Below are 21,903 nucleotides of genomic sequence, written 5' to 3'. Positions count from 1 at the left end.
TACAAAGATTGCCCCTACGTGGGCCCAGTCTTGTGATACAACCTGACTCTGGGCAGACACCAAAAGCTTTCCCTCTGGTTCATGGGGAGTCACTGGTAGAAAGGTATCAGTTTGGCAGGTTGAGGTGGAAAGTGGATGAGAATTGCTAGTCTTAGTGTCTAGCATGTAGTTAGCATCCAACACATCTTAATTGATGGACCAAAAACCCATTTCACTGTGTTTTTTTTTAAAGTGTCTTCTAAGGAGCTCTAGGCTTCTGAAATGCTCCTTATAAGAAGTGTTCAGGAACCGAGTAAGTTTTGGGATTGCAGCTTCTTCCATCTCCTTAGAGATATGTAACACATGTCTGTGCATGAAAGTAACATATTAACACCCGAGGAGCTGCTGTTGTGCTGAACGTGCTTTGGAAAATGCCGGTCTGTGTAATGAAATCATGACTGACATTTATGCGATCTCTTAGCAACTCCGAATCTTTTGTCCAATAGTTACATTTCGTAATTTACTTAATTTTATATTTTGTAATTTTTACAAAACAGGCTTATGTACTCCGAATATGAGAATGAACTGCCCTGTGGTTGGTTAGCACAGTCTCCCGTTGAGAACCCAGGAGGGTCTCTGAATGCTGGCCTTTATACGTATGGGACCCTGAATTCCAGGGGCCTGTTGGGGAAGGATTCTGCTCTGCAGCTCTCTGCGAAGTGGCCGGGCTCCACCATAGACAGCTGATGTTGGTTTGTCTCTGCGCCTCGTGATTGCCAGTGCTGAGACTCACTCTGGCACAGACAGATGGACAGACACCACCCAGTGTCATGGACAGGCTCAGCTGTGGACCAAACATGCCAAAAATAAAGCCGTGGTGTTCTGTCTAGTGAAAACTGGAACTCCAGTGTTATTGAGTTATTATCCTGCTCTCCATTGCCTGGTCACTTGTGATCAGATGCGGGTTTGTTTCCCTGACGCCGTTACGGCGAGGATGGAGAAGTGTGGGATGACAGGGTGGTTAAGTGGATTTGTAACTGATGCTGTGGCCAGACCCAGGGTGGCTGATTAATGGACCCATGTCTGCCTGGGGGGAGTGCTACAGTGGTTTGCCACAGGCTCTGTCCTCAGTCCCATCCTGGTTAACTTTTTTTAAATAATTAAGACATGAAGTCCCACAGACTGTCTTTTGCAGATGATCTATGTATGGGAGAAGTAGCTAATGCAAAGGATGACAGAATTGAGATGCAAAGATGATAGAAATGCTGGGTGGGGGGTTGTATGCAATGAGCTGAGATTTAAAATGGATAGAAAGTTTATTAAACTAATACTTTACATTTTAAAAATATTGTGGAATTCTAGCCTATTTGGCTCAGTGGATAGAGCGTCAGCCTGTGGACTGATGAGTTCCAGATTTGGTTCTGGTCAAGGCATGAACCTGGGCTGCAAGCTCAATCTCAGCCCCGGTCAGGGTGCGTATGGGAGACAACTAGTCAATGTGTGTCTCTCACATCAGTGTTTCTGTCTTTCCCTTCCCCTTCTGCTTTCTCTAAAAGTCACTGGAAAAATATCCTCAGGTGAGGATTAACAAAATAAAATAAATATCGTGGAAGTAAGACATGTGGACATTTTTCTTTAACTACAATTTGCGTTTTAAAAGACTCTGAAGGCCCTACCTAGCTGGTTTGGCTTGATGGATAGAGCTTTGGCCTGTGGATTGAAGGGTCCTATGTTCGATTCCAGTCAAGGGCACATGTCCAGGTTGTGGGCTCAATCCCTAAGAGGGGGTGTGCAGGAGGCAGCCGGTCAGTGATTCTCTCTCATCATTGATATTTCTCTCTTATTTCTCCCTCTACCTTCCTTTCATGGAAGGAAGTACTTTTTAATAGAGTTGCTGGGCAGTGAATCAGACTGATTGGGGAGGTCAGCTCTTCACCAAAAGCCTTCTGCTGGCTAGGGGTGCTGTGAGGAGCCTTCCTGTAATGGGGAGATGTGCCTAGTTGATTTCTAAGACTCCTGGTACTTTTTCAGCTCTTAAACCATTGAAGACTTGAGCCAGTGTGACACCTTCAGCATTATAGTGTGACTCTTTGGTTGAGAAAAATGACAGAAGCTTTGCACTTCTTTATGCTACTTGGTCTAACATCTGATACTGCGAATTGCATGCACAATGTCCACACCTACAGAGAAGGTGACTTACGTGATGTGACCATCACACCTAGAACTTGCATGCTCTCATGTACTGCAGAAACGTAATTAAGAAAGCCAGAACTGAATGAACAAAATATAAAATTAAGAGTGCCCTGTTGATCAATATTGCTCTGACGTACTTTTTGTTGAATAAGGTATTGTAATATTGATTCTTTTTAATGTAGTTTGCTTGTGATGGAAAATCAGAAATTTTGAGACAGACAAACTGAGTTCTTGGTTTCTGATTAACTTTCACTTTGTAAGTTTTAGCTTTTGCTGCCACGGAGCAAGTAGAAACCCCTATGGATCTAATGAAAGTTCTTTACTAAAAATACGAAGAAGCTAATGGCTTCCTTATTTAAAGTAATATTTGGAGCAGCACACTTTCATAATAAGGTATTTGTGTGGGATCTGAAGTGCTCTCGGTCATGACCTAGTATACATCATATGTAGAAAGAATTATATTTATAGAGTACTTTTCTGTGAGCTCTTTTATTGAGATCCACAACAGTTCTGTTGGTGATGGTGTATGATTATTCACATTTTAAAGATGAGGAAATGAAGGTCCTTGGTCATAGAATTTAGTGCTGTAAGGGGCATTTTAGGGTCTGATACCTCCCCTTCTGTTTCAAGGTGGAGAAAAGAGGTACAGGAAAGACTAGTAACTTTCTCATTGCACAGCTAGTTAGTGAAAGACCTGGCACTAGAATCTGGGTTTCCCTCCCTAATTGTAACTAGTTTCCTATTATATCATGCTGCTTCTTGGATAATGGAGGCAAGCATCAAAACATGTTTCTGAAAATGTTATAAAAAATATGTACATATATATCCCTATCACTTTATGTCTCCTTGGGGAAGTTATTATGTAAAGGAACTTTGCCATGCTATGAATTTTTTTGGTGCAGTGCAGATTCATTTTGGATGTAAAGAACTCCCTTACGGGTTTTTAAATTTTTAATAGTTTTAAAGAAAAATTTATGAGAATTTCATGTGGCTTATGTCTTTTATTCTAGTAGTATGATATATTGCATTGATTTTTATATGTTAAACCAACCTTGCATGCTGGGAGAGATTCCATTTAGTCATGGCATACAGTCCTTTTCATATGTTGCTAGATTCAGTTTGCTAGTATTTTTTGAAGATTTTTGTGTATATTCATAAGGAATATTGGTTTATAGATTTCTTGTGTTTGTCTGGTTTTGGTATCAGGGTAATACTGGCCTCCTAGAATAAGTTGGGAACTGTTCCTTCTATTTTTTAGACGAGTTTGTAAGTGATCCGTGTTAATTCTGCCATAGGCAGCTGCAGTGTTCAACAGTTGTCCCGTACTGTTTTTGACAAATGCCCTGGAGATAGGATAGAGTGCTCTGAGTCAGGTTGGAAAAAGGCAGTCCTTCAGAATAGAGCTTTAAGCTAGCTGCTACAGGTCAGATGGTGACAGTTCTCTGGGGGGTGGCACCTTTGAGGACCTGTAACTCCATCTGGCCCTTCCAGTGGCTGCAAAGCTGCTGGTTTTTACAGCTACTCTAGTTGCAAGGCTGTTAGTTTTCAACACTACCATGGAGCTGAAGGAGGAGGATGAGATTAGCATAAAGTAAAACAAAACAGAAGTTACACTTCTTACCAACATTCAGCCATTTTCCTGAATAAATGCTTCTCAAAATGTTGCAGCCTTCAGTTAATTTCCAGAGTAATGAAAAACTTGATTTTGACACTTTTTGGCAGCATTTTCCTTTTACGGGGGAGCAGATTTTCGGAAATCTTTATTCTGCAATTCCAACAGTTAACTCCCTACCATTTCTTCACTGAGCGAGGCCTCCTTGCGCAGTGTGGGTGCCATGCCCCACCTGCGTGCTCCCTCATTCTGTCTCATGTCCTTTCCTCTTGGCTGGGGATTTGATGTCTTGAAATGGCCCCACGGGAGTGGTAAGGAGCACAGGTTACTGTAAACCACTGGTCACAGTTCTTACTTGACTAGAAGTGAGTGAGATGGGCTATAAGCAGGATGTCTAGCAGACCGAGGATTACGTTAGCCACTGGATCCGTTTCTCGACTTGCCAGTGGAGTTCACCTTTTGTAGCCTGGCCCCACTTCGTGCATTATCTGGGGGTGAAATAAATTCATCGTTCCCTTCAGTTGGGGTTGGAAGGCAGAGCACTAATAGCTAAAACGGCCATTTCCTCTGGACACTGTTGGGATTTGAAATTCAGTCCAGACATAACATTAATTTCTCTCTATCAGATCGTACAGTCCTGGTTAACAGCTTGAGTTTTCTGTTAAATATTTTTTAAGGTACACATTTAAAATCTTAAGTTTTCACACATAACATAAATTTGAAATTCTCAGAGGAGCAGAAGTTTGGAGTTATGGATATTTATTTTATTACTGCTTACACCTCAGAGGCCATCGGTCTCCGGCTCTATTAGGCGAAAATACAAGTGCCTATTGGTAAAAAATAAAGCGATTCTGTTCTGAAAAACTGTGTGTGGTTGTACATCTATTAACATGGTAACAGCGTGTAGTTTTTGTCTTTTATGTATTTTTCCTCTTATATAATACTTTAGGCAGTCTAAAATGTGATATTGGGTGATAATACAATTTTGAAATCTTGAAAGATAAAACTGGAAACATTTGCTTGTTTTTTTGTGTTGTTGGTTTTTTTCCCCACCTCGGAGTGTTTTGTTAATGAGACATTTTATACTGCCATAAACCCAGGGCAATAATAAAGGTGTTGATTGATTTTTGGATGACAAAGGGCTTCTCTAATTGCAGGGTTTGACATTTGTGTCACTTCTGCTGCTTTAGGTGAGCAAGACGTGGAAGGTGATTGCAGAGGATGAAGTGCTCTGGTACCGGCTGTGCCAGCAGGAAGGGCACCTTCCCGAGAGCAGCATCTCCGATTATTCTTGCTGGAAGCTCATCTTCAAGGAGTGCCGAGCCAAGGAGCACATGTTAAGAACCAACTGGAAGGTAGGCGGTGGCCAATATTACCTGTAGAAGAATAGCTAACAAGGACTGGGAACCCAAGCCTGGGATTAATCACCAAGTCCTTCTAATTACAGCCTGCATTAACTGCCAGAAGCAGAGAGAGAATGATGGTGAACGCATCTTCTGCTATTGGGGACTTGTTTCCCATTTTATTCGCCACTAGAATCTCTGCCCCCATTTCCAGCCACACTGTTTGGGAGCATCCTGTTTCCAGGACTGGAAGGGTGAGAGAGAGCCGGGTAGGGTGCTGGGTGTAATGCTCAGTGCAGCCCCCTTCACATTCCCCATCTCTCTGGAAGGACCAAGAAGGCAAAGGCAGCGCCTGAATACAAAAGAGGAGCTATTTCCAGGAAATGTAAGAGGAGATTATTCAACGTCTCTAAGCACTGTCTTCTCTTCCCTCACATAACCTACTGGCTCACTTCCATCGCATTTATCACTTCAGAATCTCTGCAGAAATATTAGATCACAGCTCAGAATGTTCAGAGGGAAGCGTTTCTGAGGAATAACTGTCAAGAGCAGTGTTGCCCAAAGCTGCTTGCGGCACGATGAGATAGCCATGTGGTGGCTGTCTCTTCCCACCTGGGTAGCTGGGAAGTTGGTCGTATGGAGGGGACAGAACCATGCCCCTTCCTCTCCCTTAAAGGTCAATCCTAATGGACTCTGAAATTAACAAGCCTTTGCTCATTCCTGATGGTGACATATTGCCTGTGTGCATGCCTGTCCCCAGTCACCTCATAACCTGATTAGTGACCGATGCTCTTGATCTGGGCAGCTTCAGACATTTCTAGCCAAGTGAATAAGAGCAGTGGTTCTCTGAGTCAGGGCTTCTCCACCCAGCACTGGTGACACTGGGCTGGATGGTTCTTGTGGTGAGGGCTGTCTTGTCGCTGTAGGATGTTGACCAGCACCTGTAGTCTCTGCCTGGTAGATGCCCAGTAGCATTTCTCTTTCTCCCCAGCTGTGACAACCAAAAATGTCTTCAGCTATCTTCACATGTCCCCAGGAGGCAAAACCGCTCCTGGTTGAGAACCACCTCTCTAAGGAGAGTTAGCATAGCTTTCCTTTCTTAGGCCACGAAGACACCGCTACTCAATAAGAACCATACTGGCCCGCGGTCTGCTTCCTCACCAGATGATAAACTCATGTGGAGGGACCCGCAGTCCTCCTGCCTGTGTGCTTGAGTGAGGTCTGTGAGAGACATGCATGAGAGACAGAGCTGCTGAGACAGGCATGGGGGTTGGGGCGGGCAGAAAGTAGAGGGTCTACCGCTGGTAGGAGGCACTGTAATTTAACGAAAGCTTGAGAGCTGGGCATTGACTAGGACCTCTCCGTCTGGGCAGAAGGGAAACTTTTGAGATGTGTGAGTGTGAGAGCTGCAGCTACTCAGTGTGCCTGGCCCCCATTTAGAGGTGTCAGCCCCTGAGAGAGAAAGCAGCAGCCACGTTCTTCATTTCCTCTTTGGTATTGGAAAAAGCAAGAGGCGAGGCAGGTATAGCTTCCCATTCAGGCCAGAGGGGGCAGAAATGAAGATCTACTAGTAAAAACCCACCTCATAGCACCTGGCACTCAGTAACAGTACACAAGTTCCATGCAGCTTAACTGAGCGTCACTATTGTTTTTCTCGTCCGAGCACAAAGCCCCTATTTGGTCAGTGCTCAGTAAATGGTTGTCGTTTGGATGAACTGGATTCTTAACTGCAGGCAGCATGTGAGGGAGGCTTCTCTTTGGAGTGTCTTGGACCTATTTTTTTTGACAATAGCACCAGTGAGGACTACACTAGTGAAATATCAAATGATAAATATTCGCTGTAGTGATGGGATTCTCATTGTGATTCTAGAATGAAAGAAAGCCCTATCAAAACATGAAAAGTAGTGTTAGAACAAGTTGCTTTACCTCTGTGTGCCTCTGTTTTCTTTAAAGTAGGGCTCGGAGTAGTCCTGCTCGTAGGGTGTGGGAGGAGGACTGTCTAATGATGTATGTAACGCTCCTGCAGAGCGTGGCTCACACCCAGTGCTCAGTGAGCATGGGCTGGAGAAGCTCACAGACCTTTGCACGGAGATCCTGTGCTTTGGTGCTATTCGTGGTTGATTCCAGGTTGAGCAGGTGATTTGATTTGGTATCTCCTAGGTCAGTGCATGGGGAACCTGAGAACGGATCCCAAGGTTCTCAGATATTTCTACATAGTAACTGCATGAACTTACATGGATGTGTAATTGAGAACCATCGTGGAAATGATTTGATAAGCTGGTTATGGTGGCTGTAGTATTCCTCTTCTGGTTTTTGCAGTAATTCTTCTCACTCGGGCCTCTAGGGTTTCTCTAAGACCAGAATACCAGTGTGAGGTTGCAGCCCGTGGGGTGGGGCGCAGGTCCATGCCGTCAGCACACAGGGTTTGATCTCAGGCCCTCTCCTTTTCTTTTACTACCTCATCCCTCAAAAGAGCTTTGCTGTTCCTTATGGTCCCCACACAGATGAAACTCAAGTCCTTCTCTCCCATCTCCATGTATCCACTAGCAGGACAGCTCTACTTGGATGTGTTAGTTTTGTTGCTCAGCCTTGGACTTGGTCTTTAAAGGACATCATCTGCAGGTTATCTTACACAGTGCCTGGAATATAGCCATTTAAATGTTTTTAATGAAATGAATGTCATCAGCTGTCTCCTAATAATATAAGTAGTAGTAAGAGCTACCATTTATTGAACATTTGCTGTATGCTAACAACTGTGCTTAGCACTTATACACACCATTTCTATCCTTGGTCCAGTACAGCAAAGCTGAAATTATGGTTACTTGAATGCTCTTGAATACCTTTATTCATGCTTACTTTTGGCTTAACTATTCTACTCTTCCCAACATCTCACATGTAAGTACTTTATATTCCTTTAAATTCCCTTTATTTTTATTTTAAAAATAATTATGTGTATATTTGGGTTGATAATGATTGCCCTGGTACAAATAATTTAAGTCAGAAAGGGACATACAGTGAAAGAGACACCTCTCTTCACCTACCACCTGCTTCCTTCCTTAGAGCAGCCAGTGTTATGTGTCTAAAGGATTCCTTTAAATACTGTTCCCATGAACCGCTGACCTCTCAATCAGGAACAATGTCTTTCTTCCTTTTCCCCATCCTGATTTTTTCTCTTTATGTATACTTTTTCATTTTATTAAGCAGGTTGTTTATAAGTGTTGTTAACAAGTAAAATATCCTTAAATACTTTCCTCTGAACAGAACTTTTTAATACACTTTATATAATTTCTTGAGATTTGCCACATTCAGCCTTTTGTGGATTATAGTTATTTGTGATCACATATTTCCTTCATATCCCCTTGAGGATAACGGGGCAGTATCCCATACCCCCTCTATTTTGTGTGTATGCACGCGCACGTGCGCTCGTGTGTGTATGTGTGTGTGTGTGTGTTGTAAATGCTAACAGCTTAACGTACTGGCTGTCATCTTGGTCCTTTTGAATGTCCAGATAACTGTGAACACAGTACATGCTGTAAAAATTCACGGGGGAGCGTAGGTGAAAGGGACATGCTTTGTGTCTGCTATCCACAGACTAACGAACCCTGCACACCCTTTTCCTTACGCAGAATCGCAAGGGAGCCGTGAGTGAGCTGGAACACATTCCTGATGCTGTTTTATGTGACGTGCACTCTCATGACGGTGTGGTCATTGCTGGGTAAGCTAGGACAGTTTTTCACTTAACACTGTATCTTAAGGTCTTTTAGGTTTTCATGTACCCCCTCCAAGTCCCAGTGACATTGTCTTCCCTGGGGCGCACATGCTTTCGTATAGATGGCTCATGTTTGGAGGACTCCCTTCTCCGGGATTGGAGAACTCTGAAGTCAGTGGTGAGAAGCGAATGGTGCAGAGCAGATCTGTCTCAATATGTCTCTCCTAGCTTTAAAACCACTCTTGTGGCACGTTACGTTAGATTTTCATTAAGGCAAACAGTTTGTATTTTATGAAGACATAAAAAAGTCAAGCAAGAATAATACGTGTTGGCACAAAGAGGTCCTGCTCTTGTGCTCTTGTTCTGAAGCTTTTATTACTGAGGAAGGGCTGTGGCCACACACAGTCTCCCTTCCCACCACACAGCGCCTGTTTGCTTTTTATTTGTCTCTGTGGCCAAGAAATTTAATTTTAGCTTCTGTAGATTCCTTTGGCTTCTGTTCTAAAAACCACTTTCATGAATTCTTCATATTTTACTACAGAGATGTGTTTATGCATTTCGTTAATGTATAATGAGAAGGTCACTTTTCTTTTTCGGATGAGGATATTTTGAACTAGATTCTCACATTGTATACTTAGTGCTATAGAAACCAGGGCATTGAAATTTCTCAGTCTGTATTGGCTTAGGCGTGAGCCACCCAAGAGAGGCGCCTACCTGCCAGAAAACAAAAACAAACCTTGGCCTTGACAACTTGGTAGTAGTCAAGTTTTTCTTTTAAGAAAAATCTCTCCTTAAGAAGCATTCCTTAAAAAGCACCATTTGAATTGAAATTGCAGTCAGATTATTTTAATATTTTGTGGCATGCAATGCCTATGAAAAATACTTTTTGCTTTAAACAAGATACACCTATGGAGAACCCTTATTTTGTTTTTTTAGTTTTGTTTCATTTTATTTTAATTTTTTTGTAAGTGCAATTAAAAACATTTTCCCCCATTACAGTTTACATCCAATGTGATTTGCATTAGTTCAGGTGTCCAGCATAGAGGAACACTTTTCTTTAGTTTTTGTTTTTCTGGCCACAATTTAGAGGTCAGTAGACTTCCTCAGAGCACTATAGTACTACTAGAGGCCCGGTGCACGAAATTCATGCACGGTATGGTCCCTAGGCCTGGCCCACAGCAGGCCCTGCCCTCCCCTTTCTCCCCCCACTCCCGGTTCCCCATTTGCCATCGGGCGATCGGAGCCAGCCAGCTGGGGAAAGGTGGTCAGTGTGCCTCATAGTGATCAGTCCAGTGGTCGTTCTGGTCATTCCACCATTAGGGTCAATTTGCATATTACCCTTTTATTATATAGGATTATTCTAGAAAGATTAACGGATCAGGAGTCTAGACTTCATCCAGTGCGGCTTTGGACTTCTGCCCCCACTGCTCAAGGGTGGGCCCAACAGCTCCTGATATAGAAGGTTCTTTCCCCCCACCAATTCTAGGTCCCGTGTTAACTCAAGGGGACTTCTGTCCTTCTCGCTTGAAGGGGTCTCCTAGTATCAGAGACCTTTGAGGACAGCATGTGGAGATTGGACCGAGAGAGTCATAAAAGAAATTAGAAATAAAGGGGACTTTAATTTCAAAAGCCAATTGTGCATTTCTTATCTGGACATGGACCTCACAAAGGCCGGCCGGTGCCAGTCCTTTTTCCTGCCTCTGTGTTCCCTGGAGGCCCCTCAACATTGCCGATTCTACAGCACAAAGCAAAGCGATGGCAGAGTTTGTGGATCGATAAGATGAAACTTGATCTGTGGGTCAGAGAGGCTCCTCATAGCTCCTCTTTCTAAGAGAGCCTTACGTTTATGGCCTCGCATCAGATACTTCATATCTTGCTTGTGTGTAGAGCATCTTGTGTTTATCATTAAAATTTTATCTGGTGGTTACGATGCTTGTTTTCTGGGTCAGGTCTTGAATCCCTTTTCATTTGAGACAGCGGTGTTTGTGGTTACCTCATTCCCAATCAATGTTGTATTCACCAGGCTTTCTACAGTTATGTATCTCCAAGGAGCTTCTTAAAGAGACAGTGTCCACCTCATCATTTCTTTCTCTTCTGCTTATCTCGCTTATATTTTCCCCCTTCTTTTCCCTCTCTCTTTTTACACAAGTAGAATTTAGTTTGTTTAGCTAGAGTTTATGTAACATTTTTGCATGTAAACCCAATAAATATATTTCATATATGTGATAGAGAGCAAAGACTCTTGGAAAGTCTCCTGCTTCTTTCCATCTTTCAATCCTGTGTGCCAATGTTCCTGGTATGCAGCAACATTGTTCAGGCCTACACTAATTTTTATTTTGTTAAACTTACAGTTATCCAGTCTTTATTCTTCTTTTCACACAAGACCCAGAGTAACCGTCAAAGGCTCATTCACTCACACGCTCAGGTATGAGTGCATGAGTGTATCTGAGACACTCAGGCACATAGCAGACTAAAAGGACCTGGCCCTGCCTACTGGAGGCTTGTTTTTCCAGCAGAGGAAGCACATAATTCTCAAAGCCTGGATCTTTCACCTATTGGTCCATCAGTCTTTGCTTCCCTTCCTGTCTCATGGATGATCATTTCTATTACCTTTCCCTAATGTTACAGAATTTACCAGGCGACTGAAAAATATGCAGGAGTACCCGGAGATACAGGAAAAAGCCATTTATTTCCAGATGTTTCACATGTACTGGTACAGTGACTCAGGGGTCAGTTCTCCAAATCCTGATTACACCAATATGGAGGAAGCTCTTCCTTTTTATCTTTTTGTTTCTCTGTCCCCTGTATATGGATCAGACTTCCGACCTTCCTCGGGTGCCAGCACTGATAACCCCTCCAGGGGTTGTGTATTGTTCATGGTTTATGGCCTTTGTAAAATGGGAGTGTTTAGGTAAACAGGTCTTGCAAGACCAGATAATTAAGGAGTGGGCAATGACTAGACTATAGGCTAACACGAATGTTCATTAGAGAGGGGAGTCAGGCTGCCTGCACCCCCACCCCTTTTCTCCTCATTACTCTCCTCAGTGTACCTTTGGGTTTTTCTACACTGTTCTAATTAGTTACCTCTGACCACATTAAAAAAAAAAAGAAGAAGAAGGAGGAGGAGGAGGAGGAAGAGGAAGGGAAATGTAATTTACATACCATAAAATTCACTCTTTAAAATGGTATGTCAGTGATTTTGGTTTATTTACCTTTGATGACCATTTTCATCACCCCCACAAGAAACCCAGTCCCCATTCTATAAAAGCCCAACTCGAGTCTTGTCCACCCCCATAGATGTCCATAGCTCTTAGCCTTTGAACCCCTTCACCCCCACTCCAACATCTGCCCTTCCCATCTCCCAGGGAAGGGATGAGCTGATAGGGCAGCTGATCCTGTGGCCTCACGGTTTCCCCAAACGCTTTTGTTTTACATTGTTATTTTCACTTTACAGCCATGTGTTTTCTTTCCAGTTTATAAGCATCTTTTAAAACTGGAGGTGGCATGTAATATTTCACTAATGTCCATAGTACCTACACAGCATTTTGTCGGATGTTAGCATTAAAATGTAATATGTAGGTTATATCTCCCCCACCTATATTTTACATTATGTAAGAAAACTGGAGAAATTCCCAATTTCTCTTGTCTGTTCTCTGATTCCTTCGTTTTTGCAACTTAGAATCATAGGATTTTATTTATTATTTAGTTAGTTATTCATTTTAAACATACTTTTATTGATGTGAGAAAGGAAGAGAGAGATAGAAACATCAGTGATGAGAGAGAATCATTGATCGGCTGCCTCCAGCATGCCCCCTATTGGGGATTGAGCCTGAAACCCATGCATGTGTCAACTGGAATCGAACCCAGGACCCTTTAGTCCGCAGGCTGACACTCTATCCACTGAGCCAAACTGGCTAGCGCGAATCATACGATTTTAAACCTGGAAGGCACTTTAGAGATTGTCTATTCCCAGACACTCATTTTGTGTGAGATAACTGGTCCAGAGCGGTGTGATGAGCCAGGATTGGCACGCGTGCCTGGACCACTTCGCTGTGCCTCTGTAGTGTCCACACAGAGCCTGCATCGGGGCTGCTTGGCCAGCCCTCCTTTGCCATTCTGACTGCTTGTCTGTTATTGTATCATTTTTGTTTTCCTTTTGTGGCATGCATCTTTCTTTTCTGTTAAAAATAAAAGCAGCAACAAAGCCATGCTGTTTTTATAGAACTGTTAGAAAGTGGAGAAGAGAGCCATCTGAATCTTTGCATGCTAACACAATGCTGGTTATGGTTTTTGATGTGTATAGTTTATTTTTCAGTAGATTTTAAAAATACATATTTCTACATAATATATCATAGCCTACATTACACTTTGGCCTTTCCCCTCACTAAACTGATGACGTTTTTTCCATGTTGTTATATACATTTCATTACATTTGATTTGTTACAGAAGTTCCTAGGATACAATTATATCCTAACTTTCTTACTTACTCATTTCCCTAGTGCTAGACATTAAAGTCATTTCATGTGTTTTGTTATTATACAGTGTGAATATTTTCTGTATAGAGGTTTGTAGATTTTTCCCTTTTTAGTACTGTAAATCTTATTTAAAAAGTATAAAACCCATGCTTATTATAGAAACTTTGAATTTCTTAGAAGTGTGTAGACTAAAGAGTTAAAGTTCTTCCATTACCTTTTCCTAGTCTAATTGTTTTCCTAGGCTAGAGTCCCATAGATAAATTTAGAAGAGTGAATTTTTAGACTTTCTAGGTTAAATTATTTTAAATTGCCTCATCACCCTCAACTTCTTTCCAATTTAACTTTTTGCTTTGCCATCTAAACCATCCCTCCAGCCTGCTCTCTGGAATAAACCTGCTTTCTATGAAGACCATAAATAGAGCACACGCCCCTTGTTTACTACCCACATCTTGGCCTCCTGCAGAGGGGTTCCTTTCCCGCCCTCCCCCTGAGGACACTCTCACAGGTCCCAGGGGTCGCAAACCAGTGGTCTTTTTTGCCCCCTCCCCTTCGGCCTCTTGTGCCATTGGATCTTGTAAACTGGACCCCTCTTATAGGTGAAGACGATGAACTGAGCATCTTTGTGTCCTCAGCCCCTAACACCAGTCTTAGCAGCCAGGAAACTAGGGGGATGTGTGGACGGAAGGAAAGCTTCTTCTATGTCTGAGGCCCTACGCTCTCTGAGCTTCCTCACTGCATCTTTGACCCGCTGCCTCCTGCCCTGCCTTCCCCTGGCCTTTCTGCGCTCTCACTTGGCCCCGTAGCGCGTTCCCAGAAAATGCCGGAGCCAGTTGTTTTCTTTGTTGTTAGGTAAGTGAAGTCCCTCCATCCGTGACTTAGACATTCAGACACTGCCTGTACTTTGGTTTTCCAGCTAAAATTTCCTACCTCTTTAACTTGAGAAAACTTGGTGTTGCAAAGCCACCAATCTCTGTACAATAAGCCACCTGTCTGCTGCTCTTGGGGTTCAGCCTCCGGCTGCACTTTCTCTGCGATCTGATATCACTCCTGAAATTATCTGAGGTCCAGGGTGTGCTCTCCTTGTACTGTATTTACAGAAAGAGATGTTATCTACCCTGTTTCCCCGAAAATAAGACGGTGTCTTATGTTAATTTTTGCTTCCAAAGATGCGCTAGATCTTATTTTCAGGGGATGTCTTATTATTTCATGCGCTAGGTCTTATTTTCGGAGGATGTCTTATTTTCGGGAAAACACGGTGGAAAGTGTGTTGATAAGAAGTGATCAGAAAGTGTGTTTGTTGTTTGTTTCTTGTTTTATTTTGGTTTTTGGTGGCGACAGCTCTGAGAATTTTACAGTGTTTTTCAGTTTGTGTTTGTCACTAATAAAAAGAGGGAAGAAACAATGAAAGATGCTATGAAGGCATCCCTGCGCTGCTCTGTGACGCCCAGGCCACTCTTGCTCCCCAGATGCATGCTGGGAGGGAAGAGTGTTGAAAACAGATGATGTCATGAGTTCAAAGAGGTCACGTTAGAGAACCCGAGATGTGGGTCTAGGTATAATTGGCCAGGAGCCTGTTTCCTGTGCTGCCACCTAGTGAGGGAGAGCCTCGCAGGTGAAGCTCACCGGAGAAAGGCAGGCTGGTCATTGGAGGCCTTGAGCTGCTCTGCTCTGCTAACCATCAAGCTATTAGCCCGTCAGAGGCTTTTCTCAGAGGCCCAGGAGTGTGGTGGTGTTCGCTATAAGCTCCCTCCTCACTGTTATTACCATTCCTAAGTGTGAAGGGTGCCAGTGTGCACGAGAAAGCACACTTCTGTTTACATTATAGGACCATTTCCCCCACTTCTGGTTTTTAAAATGTCAGGCACTGTCTTTGTATTTAGGTTTTTCTCAGCCTTCCTAAGTGGTTTTCCACTGATAGGAAATGCCTTTAGGATCCAGTCCCCACCTTTACTAGAACAGTGACTCACTGTGTCCATGTTTCTCTTCTGCCAAGTGTGGGCAGAGAGAAAAATGTGTCATTTAATGTTGCAAAGGTTAGCTCTCTCTCCCTAAACATATTCAGTTGTCCCATTTGCTCTCATGCATTTTATCCCTCTCTGTTCCCTTCGAGGCAAGCGTGCCACCACACCTCTCAGGCTGCCGAGTGACCTCGGGCTGTTGTTGTGGCTTTCATTTTCATTAGCTCTGTCTGTCCACACAACCTGGACATCAGATTTGAGAGGGTCTAGACAGGAAGCAAAATTCTGAGCTAGTTTATATCTGCACTGAGTCTCTGCTTGGTTCAGTTTGCCTAGTGGCACTTCCAGTAGAATGTTAACCTTATTCTTAGCCACCTTTTCCTCCAGTTATTCCAATAATTAAAAACGTGCCTTTGTATTGACCAGGTACCATGCCAAAATATGGCTTTGATCAGAAATAGAGTATATTTGCCCTGAATTTAAAAAATATTTTCTATCAAGAGCCAAAGACCTCAAGGATGGTGTATTCGATACTCTTACTAATTTCATGTTGATATGGAATTTTTGGACTGGAACCAGATTCTTTGTCCGCCGGAATCGAAGAATAAATCCATGGACAGAGGGTAGTATAGCAAAGGCAGAGATTTATTGAAGAACAAGGACAGACTCCCACGTGGGGAGAGAGAAAGAGTCCCACAGAATGGATTCCCACCTGGGGAGGGGAAAAGGTTCCACAGACTTCCTGTGTCCATGGCTAATAAAGGCTGTGTCCTGATATCCCTTCTGATTGGGTCAGCATTCCCTTTCAAAGTGATTACTATAGTGATTCTGAGGCCCTCCTCCCTCATAGTCCTTCCATTCCTTCTGGGCTTTCTTCCTCCTCCTCCTCTATTTTTTAAATATATACTTTTTGTGTGTGTGTGGTTACTTCCAGTTCCCTTGTCTTATGGAAATGAAGCTGCACCTGGCTTCCTTGTCTTATGGAGATGTACCTTCTCCCAGTCTGTAGCCATGTGTTTTTCCTTGGGCCCCAATTTAAAAAATTCCATAATCCTGCCTATATTTCCCTAAAGATCCTGTTTCAATGTCAAGGTATAAAAAATGGATAATACCTAGGACTACTTTGCAGCTCTTCAGATAACAAATGTTTTTTTAAATACAGGCTGGTGATAAAAGTTGCATGAGGCAAATGTCACCCCATATTTATACTTACTAAGTCATACTTTGTCTTTTCCTTTAAAAAAACGCACACAAAACTTTCTCTTGTCAGTTACCCTTTCAGCCTCATTTTATATTGATTTTGTGCTGCTGCTTATTATGGTATTGGGCTGCTTCCCATAAGGAATTTGATCATTACCCGTTAGGGACCTCTTTTTAAAAATACTTTTAAATTTATTTATTTTCTGCTGTGAGGTATACATGCTCTTCTGGTAAATAAGTCTGAGGTAAGATATTGATAAGAGACAAGAGGAGAGCATTGCATTTATTATGTCCTTAATGAAGGAGCTCCAGAATGTCCTTAATAAATACTGGTGAACTCATGATTGCATTTATCCATCTCTGGTTCTCCAAGGAATAATGGGAAGGGCCACAGCTACAATAACTCCGCATAATCATCATTGACTCTGGCTCTATTGATTGTGATTAACCAAGATGTATGGAAAACAGTTTTAAGTGTGTAGTGCATGTATCTCGTAAGGTCCATTAAGATGTTCATTATTTTTCAATTGATGCGTCTTAAGCTGCACTTGATGTTTGCAGGAGTGCATTTCCACAAAAAGACTGCACCGTGGGACTGAGTTCATTTTGTTAATTGCGTAATACAACGCAGCCACGTTTCATAGAAAACAGTAAATACTCTTGATTTCATTGATTTGTAATCTTTGGTATTGCTAACGAAAGGATGGAGTATGCGAGTAGTTCTTAAAACCTCCACACATTAAGGGAATAGATGTTTGTTGCGATGTGGGTGCTGTACTGTTAGGGGCCTCTGCCTAATTGCTCTGTAGCCTTTAAATCACTTCATCGTGTAAGTTTTAAGTCAGGAGCTTCATTCAACATTTACAAGCACAGATAAATGCTGCAGACACATCTCTTGCTTGTGGCAAGGATATCTCCCTCGCTCCCAGCCTGACCCAGGACTGTAGACAGTGTGTGTGTGTGTGTGTGGGGGGGGGGGTGGTGGTAGAGTAGGGGATGAGCAGGGAACCAGAACGTGCCGGGAGAGGCACCTACAATCTCAGAGGCAGCTGGGTTCTCCTGGGAAATGACTTCTCAGCTGAGTCTGGAAGGATGGTAAGGAGTTGGCTAGGTAGGGTTTAGTATGGGGCGGAGATGCAAATAACTTGTAGGTATGCTGCCACTCTCACTCGCAAACTGACACTGGGCATAGATAACCCTTTATAGCACTTATTGATCTGGTGAGCTGGATGGAATACAGCTCAGGATCCTTCTCAACACAGAGCAATAGGCAGCCACTACTAATTTATTGGATTTGACACACAAATGAAACCTTTTGCTGGTCTTGGTCTGAGGCCTCACTCCTAACAAGGCTTCTTTTGGCTGCGTGAGTACCTGTTCAGAAGAGAATGGTAACTTCTTTGGGAGAAGGGGAGCTGAGAGTATGGCCCTGTAGAGGGTGAAGTCTTACCATCCACTCCATATGTCCCCCCACGTCACCTGGGAAGCAGGTGTGGGAGGCACATGGCATCTGCCCAGCCACACTCCTTGCCAGCATCCTGAGCTTTTGTGTTACTGCTGTTGGCTTCTTGCCTTCCAGTTGAGACACAGTGATAGAATTGATGAGTTCGGGTCAGGGGCTGTGTCCTGCAAGCCTGAGTCACAATATTGAAAACAATAAATTCCTTATATTGCACTTAAATGGGGATGGTTCTTAAAAGCTGTATTAGTTTAAAGACTGTCATCTGAGGAGATGGAGTGGCTTATTGGCTAAGCAGCAGGTTGAAAAAAGCCCAAGAACCTGTTTTGATCCCAGCTGCGTCGCTAAAATGTTTCTTGTGACCTTGTGTAAGTCACTTAACCCCATTTCCAGCTTTCTTAAATCAAAACGCCCAGGCTATTATGAAGAGCTTTGACAAACATTATTTTTAGCAAAGAGGAGCTGGCACCTGGAAGCAAAAGGAAACCATGCCCCTCCTCACCCTGCTGGACATTTATATGAAAAGAAAGGTTAAAGGTCATTTTTAGCTGTATGTCTTCCCTCTTTTTCTTGCGGTCTTTTAGTCCAAATCAGTAGTCTGTTTATTGGAGACTTACAAGTTAATGAAAGCTCTTTGGTGATAAATCATTTTAAATTGGCAATTGCTCTGGCGTGCTGAGCTTGAGAGAGGCTCTATTCCCATTTTTTCAACAAAAAATCAGCTGTGGTCTGTGACCCATTTACTCGGAGGTAAACTCAGCCTTGCCAGGCATAAAAAAAGATGGCGAAGGCATACAGTTTCACTGGCCCATGCCATGGCTGGGACTCCTTACTGGTTTGGAAAAGCTGCTTCTTCATTGTTTCTTTAGTGTTCTTCCATTAGTTGCAGTTGTACTTTGCACGGGCACTAATTAGAGAGCCATCAGCGTTGGGGTCCAAAGGCTTACTGACAATGCAACTGTCATAGTGGGGTCTTAATTGGTTGAGTGTAATTGCCATTAGGCAGCGATAAAGACATCTGGAGCTCTGGAGAAAAATCAACCCTTTCCCCTACCTTGCTTGAATGTCTGTTCTTGCTTCTGCTGGCCAACGTTGGTAAGTGCTTGTAGATCACGGTGAAGGTTTGGTCCAGGTCCCTCTGCCCTACCAGTGTTTTACCCTGGCGAAAACGTGTTTCTTTAGCACTGAGTCCCATTGCCACTGCTGTGGTTGCTTTCACTTGTGTTAGATTTTAGAACCTGCAGTGTAGTCATCACTCTATTTATTCTCTGTTCCTATCATGAAAGAGATGTAAAGTCGCTTACATTTTCCTTCCTGGGTCCTTTTGCAACAAAATGTTTGTGTTATTACCATGCTCTTTAGCCATGAAGAATGGAGTTAATTCAAATGGCTATGTTTACTGAAATAATTTAGCTTATCTTGTGTTTTATAATGACTTTAATCAGTTTAGAAACACATGCAAGAATTCTAATGCATATTGATGTGTGCATTCTGGGTGTTTCATTGATCAATAGCACTGGAAGGTGGGCAGCAGATATGGAAGGAGGTGCCACTCAAACCATTTAGTTACTTGTGGATGGCCCCTTTCAGCCATTTGTTTACTGTTAGCGGTGTGTAAGGCACTGTGGTGGAGGCTGTGGCATTGGGATATGGCCTTCACGAGGACTTCACAGTGAGGAGACAAGGAATGTAGCAATGAATGCCGTTTCCTCAGATATGGGCATGGTAGTTGTGTTAGAGAAGGTTTCATGGAGGAGGAGAGCCTTTGCTAGACCTTGAGGAGTTAGTGGACTTGGGGCAAGTTAGAGATTCTCAATCTTGGCAGCACTTTGGAAATATTGATACCTGGTTCTACCTTCAGAGAGTCAGTTCTTTGTTTTTGTTTTTAATTATTTTTATTGATTTCAGAGAGTAGGGAGAAGAAAAGAGAGATAGAAACATCAATGATGAGAGAGAATCATCGATGGACTGCCTCTGCACACACTGGGAATCAAGCCCACAACCCTGGCATGTGTCCTGACCGGGAGTTGAACCATGACCTCCTGGTTCATAGGACAACCCTCAACCATTGAGCCACCTTGGCTGTGCAAGAGAGTCAGCTTTTCTTTTTTTTAAATATTTTATTGATTTTTTTACAGAGAGGAAGAGAGAGGGATAGAGAGAAACATTGTTCAGCTGCCTCCTGCACAACCCCTACTGGGGATGTGCCTGCAACCAAGGTACCTGCCCTTGACCGGAATCGAACCTGGGACCCTTTAGTCCGCAGGCAGACGTTCTATCCACTGAGCCAAACCGGTTAGGGCAAGAGAGTCAGTTTTAATTGGTCTGGGGTGTGCTTGAGTACTGGGAGTCTTAAAAGCATCCCAGGTGATTCTATAATGTGCACTCAAGGTTTAGACCCACTGGGCTGAGTGGGGAGGAGGGAAGGCCTCCAAAAAGTTGGGTGCTGTGAGCTGAGGTTCAGAGGCAAGAGTGTTCAGAAGCCAACGAGTGGAGGCTGGCTCATGCTACGGACGAGGAGGAAGCGAGGCTGGAAGAGGAGTGGGCGCTAAGCTGGGGAGTGTTCTCAGTGCCAGGCCAGTAATTACAACTTCATTCCGTGAGGGGTTAGGGCTCCGTATTGACCGAGGACTTTCTGGGTGTCCAGTGCTCTTCTAGTCTGACAATTCCAGCCACTGAACCACGGCTGTGAGCAAGACCCAGCCCCTGTCCTCAGAAGCTTGTAGGTTTGTAGGGGAGATGAACAGTCAGATAGTCACACACCGTTGCAAAGAGAGAGGCAGGATGATTCATGGAGTCCATTATTTTTGAGGACTGGGCTTGTGCAGGGTTGACTGGCGGTGGGAGAAGCTTAGATATAGGGGGGCTGCTGCCTGGTACGCTGTGAGGGCTTGGGGGATGGAGACTAGTGTGGCATTCCTGGGAACGAGAAGAAAGGGTGCAGCGATTTGAACATTATTGCAGTGTGGGCCGCAGGCAAAAAAAAAAAAAAAAAAAAAAATCACCAGCAAAATAAGGAATTCAGCAACGGGCTACTTTGGTGTTAAGCTGAAACTTTTGAGGCCTGCACATATTTAACTTAAACGTGTGGAGGCGCAGCGTGAGTGGGACAACTTCATTCACGGAAGCAAAGGCTCACTGGGAGTGTGAGATGTGTAATTAGGAGTGCTCTTCTCTGTGGCTCTCTGCCCTCCCGCTCGCCTCTTCCCTGAGCCATGAGACAGCACACGTTGCATCCCACAGGTCACTGTTGTGGGATCCAGCAGTTTTCGAAGTTTGGGTGGTTGTTGTTTTACCTGGAACCTCATCATATAAAGGAGGCTGCGGTGGGTGGAACTCAGCCACCAAAATTCTCGCCTCTGTTCTGTGGCACCTGAGGTGCCGCAAAGGACCACATGGAGACCACTGGTGTGGCTCCAGGTACAGGTAATGAGAGACAGAATGGCTGAGACTAATGGAATAGAAGTACATTTTCCTGGTTTGTGCATTTCTTTTTCTCCAAGTTCTTTAGTTCTCTCATCCCCAAATTCCCTTTCTTCCCCCACCTTCTCTGAATGTTTGAAAGACATTGTCATCCTTCTCACCTTTTCTTTTCTGAATCGGCTAGTTCCTTTCACTTTGACATTAACCCTAAGAATCTCCTTACACAGTCTAGAATTCCAAACATGTCATCTCTGTTTAATGCCTCTCGCTAATAGGAAGTGGCCTCACTCCGGGGATTGCCTGGGTCATTTCCGGAGAGGCAGGGTGAGCCTGGAAGTTGTGGTGCAGTGGGTGTGTGTTCTTGTGTGGGGTTCCTCGTTAGGGAGGGTCATCTGGAACACTGCCTGGAGGGCCCGGGAGCCAGCAGCCATCCACCCTTGCTCGTGCAGCACCGGCTGATGGCACCGTGGAGTGGGCGATTCTGTCCACTGAGGGTGAGTGGTCAAACAGGCCCATCAGTCCAGTGTTAGAAAGCACGTGCCTCTTATTGGC

The 21,903-nt window shown here is 43.7% G+C and overlaps 1 protein-coding gene across 1 annotated transcript in view; it reads left to right on the top strand.

Annotated features, from left to right (window-relative positions):
- Positions 1 to 21,903, top strand: part of FBXW8 (F-box and WD repeat domain containing 8) — a 109,504-nt gene that overhangs the window by 25,402 nt on the left and 62,199 nt on the right. Inside the window, exons 3-4 of the mRNA XM_036448888.2 lie at positions 4,975 to 5,139; positions 8,754 to 8,842. Coding sequence (XP_036304781.1) covers positions 4,975 to 5,139; positions 8,754 to 8,842 — 254 coding nt within the window. The remainder of the gene's footprint in view (positions 1 to 4,974; positions 5,140 to 8,753; positions 8,843 to 21,903) is intronic.

This window comes from Pipistrellus kuhlii, unplaced genomic scaffold (genome assembly GCF_014108245.1).
Source record: "Pipistrellus kuhlii isolate mPipKuh1 unplaced genomic scaffold, mPipKuh1.p scaffold_m20_p_20, whole genome shotgun sequence".
In the NCBI taxonomy this organism is placed as follows: domain Eukaryota; kingdom Metazoa; phylum Chordata; class Mammalia; order Chiroptera; family Vespertilionidae; genus Pipistrellus; species Pipistrellus kuhlii.
The sequence above is the reverse complement of the archived record's forward strand: the minus strand, read 5'-3'. Positions and strand labels throughout refer to the sequence as shown.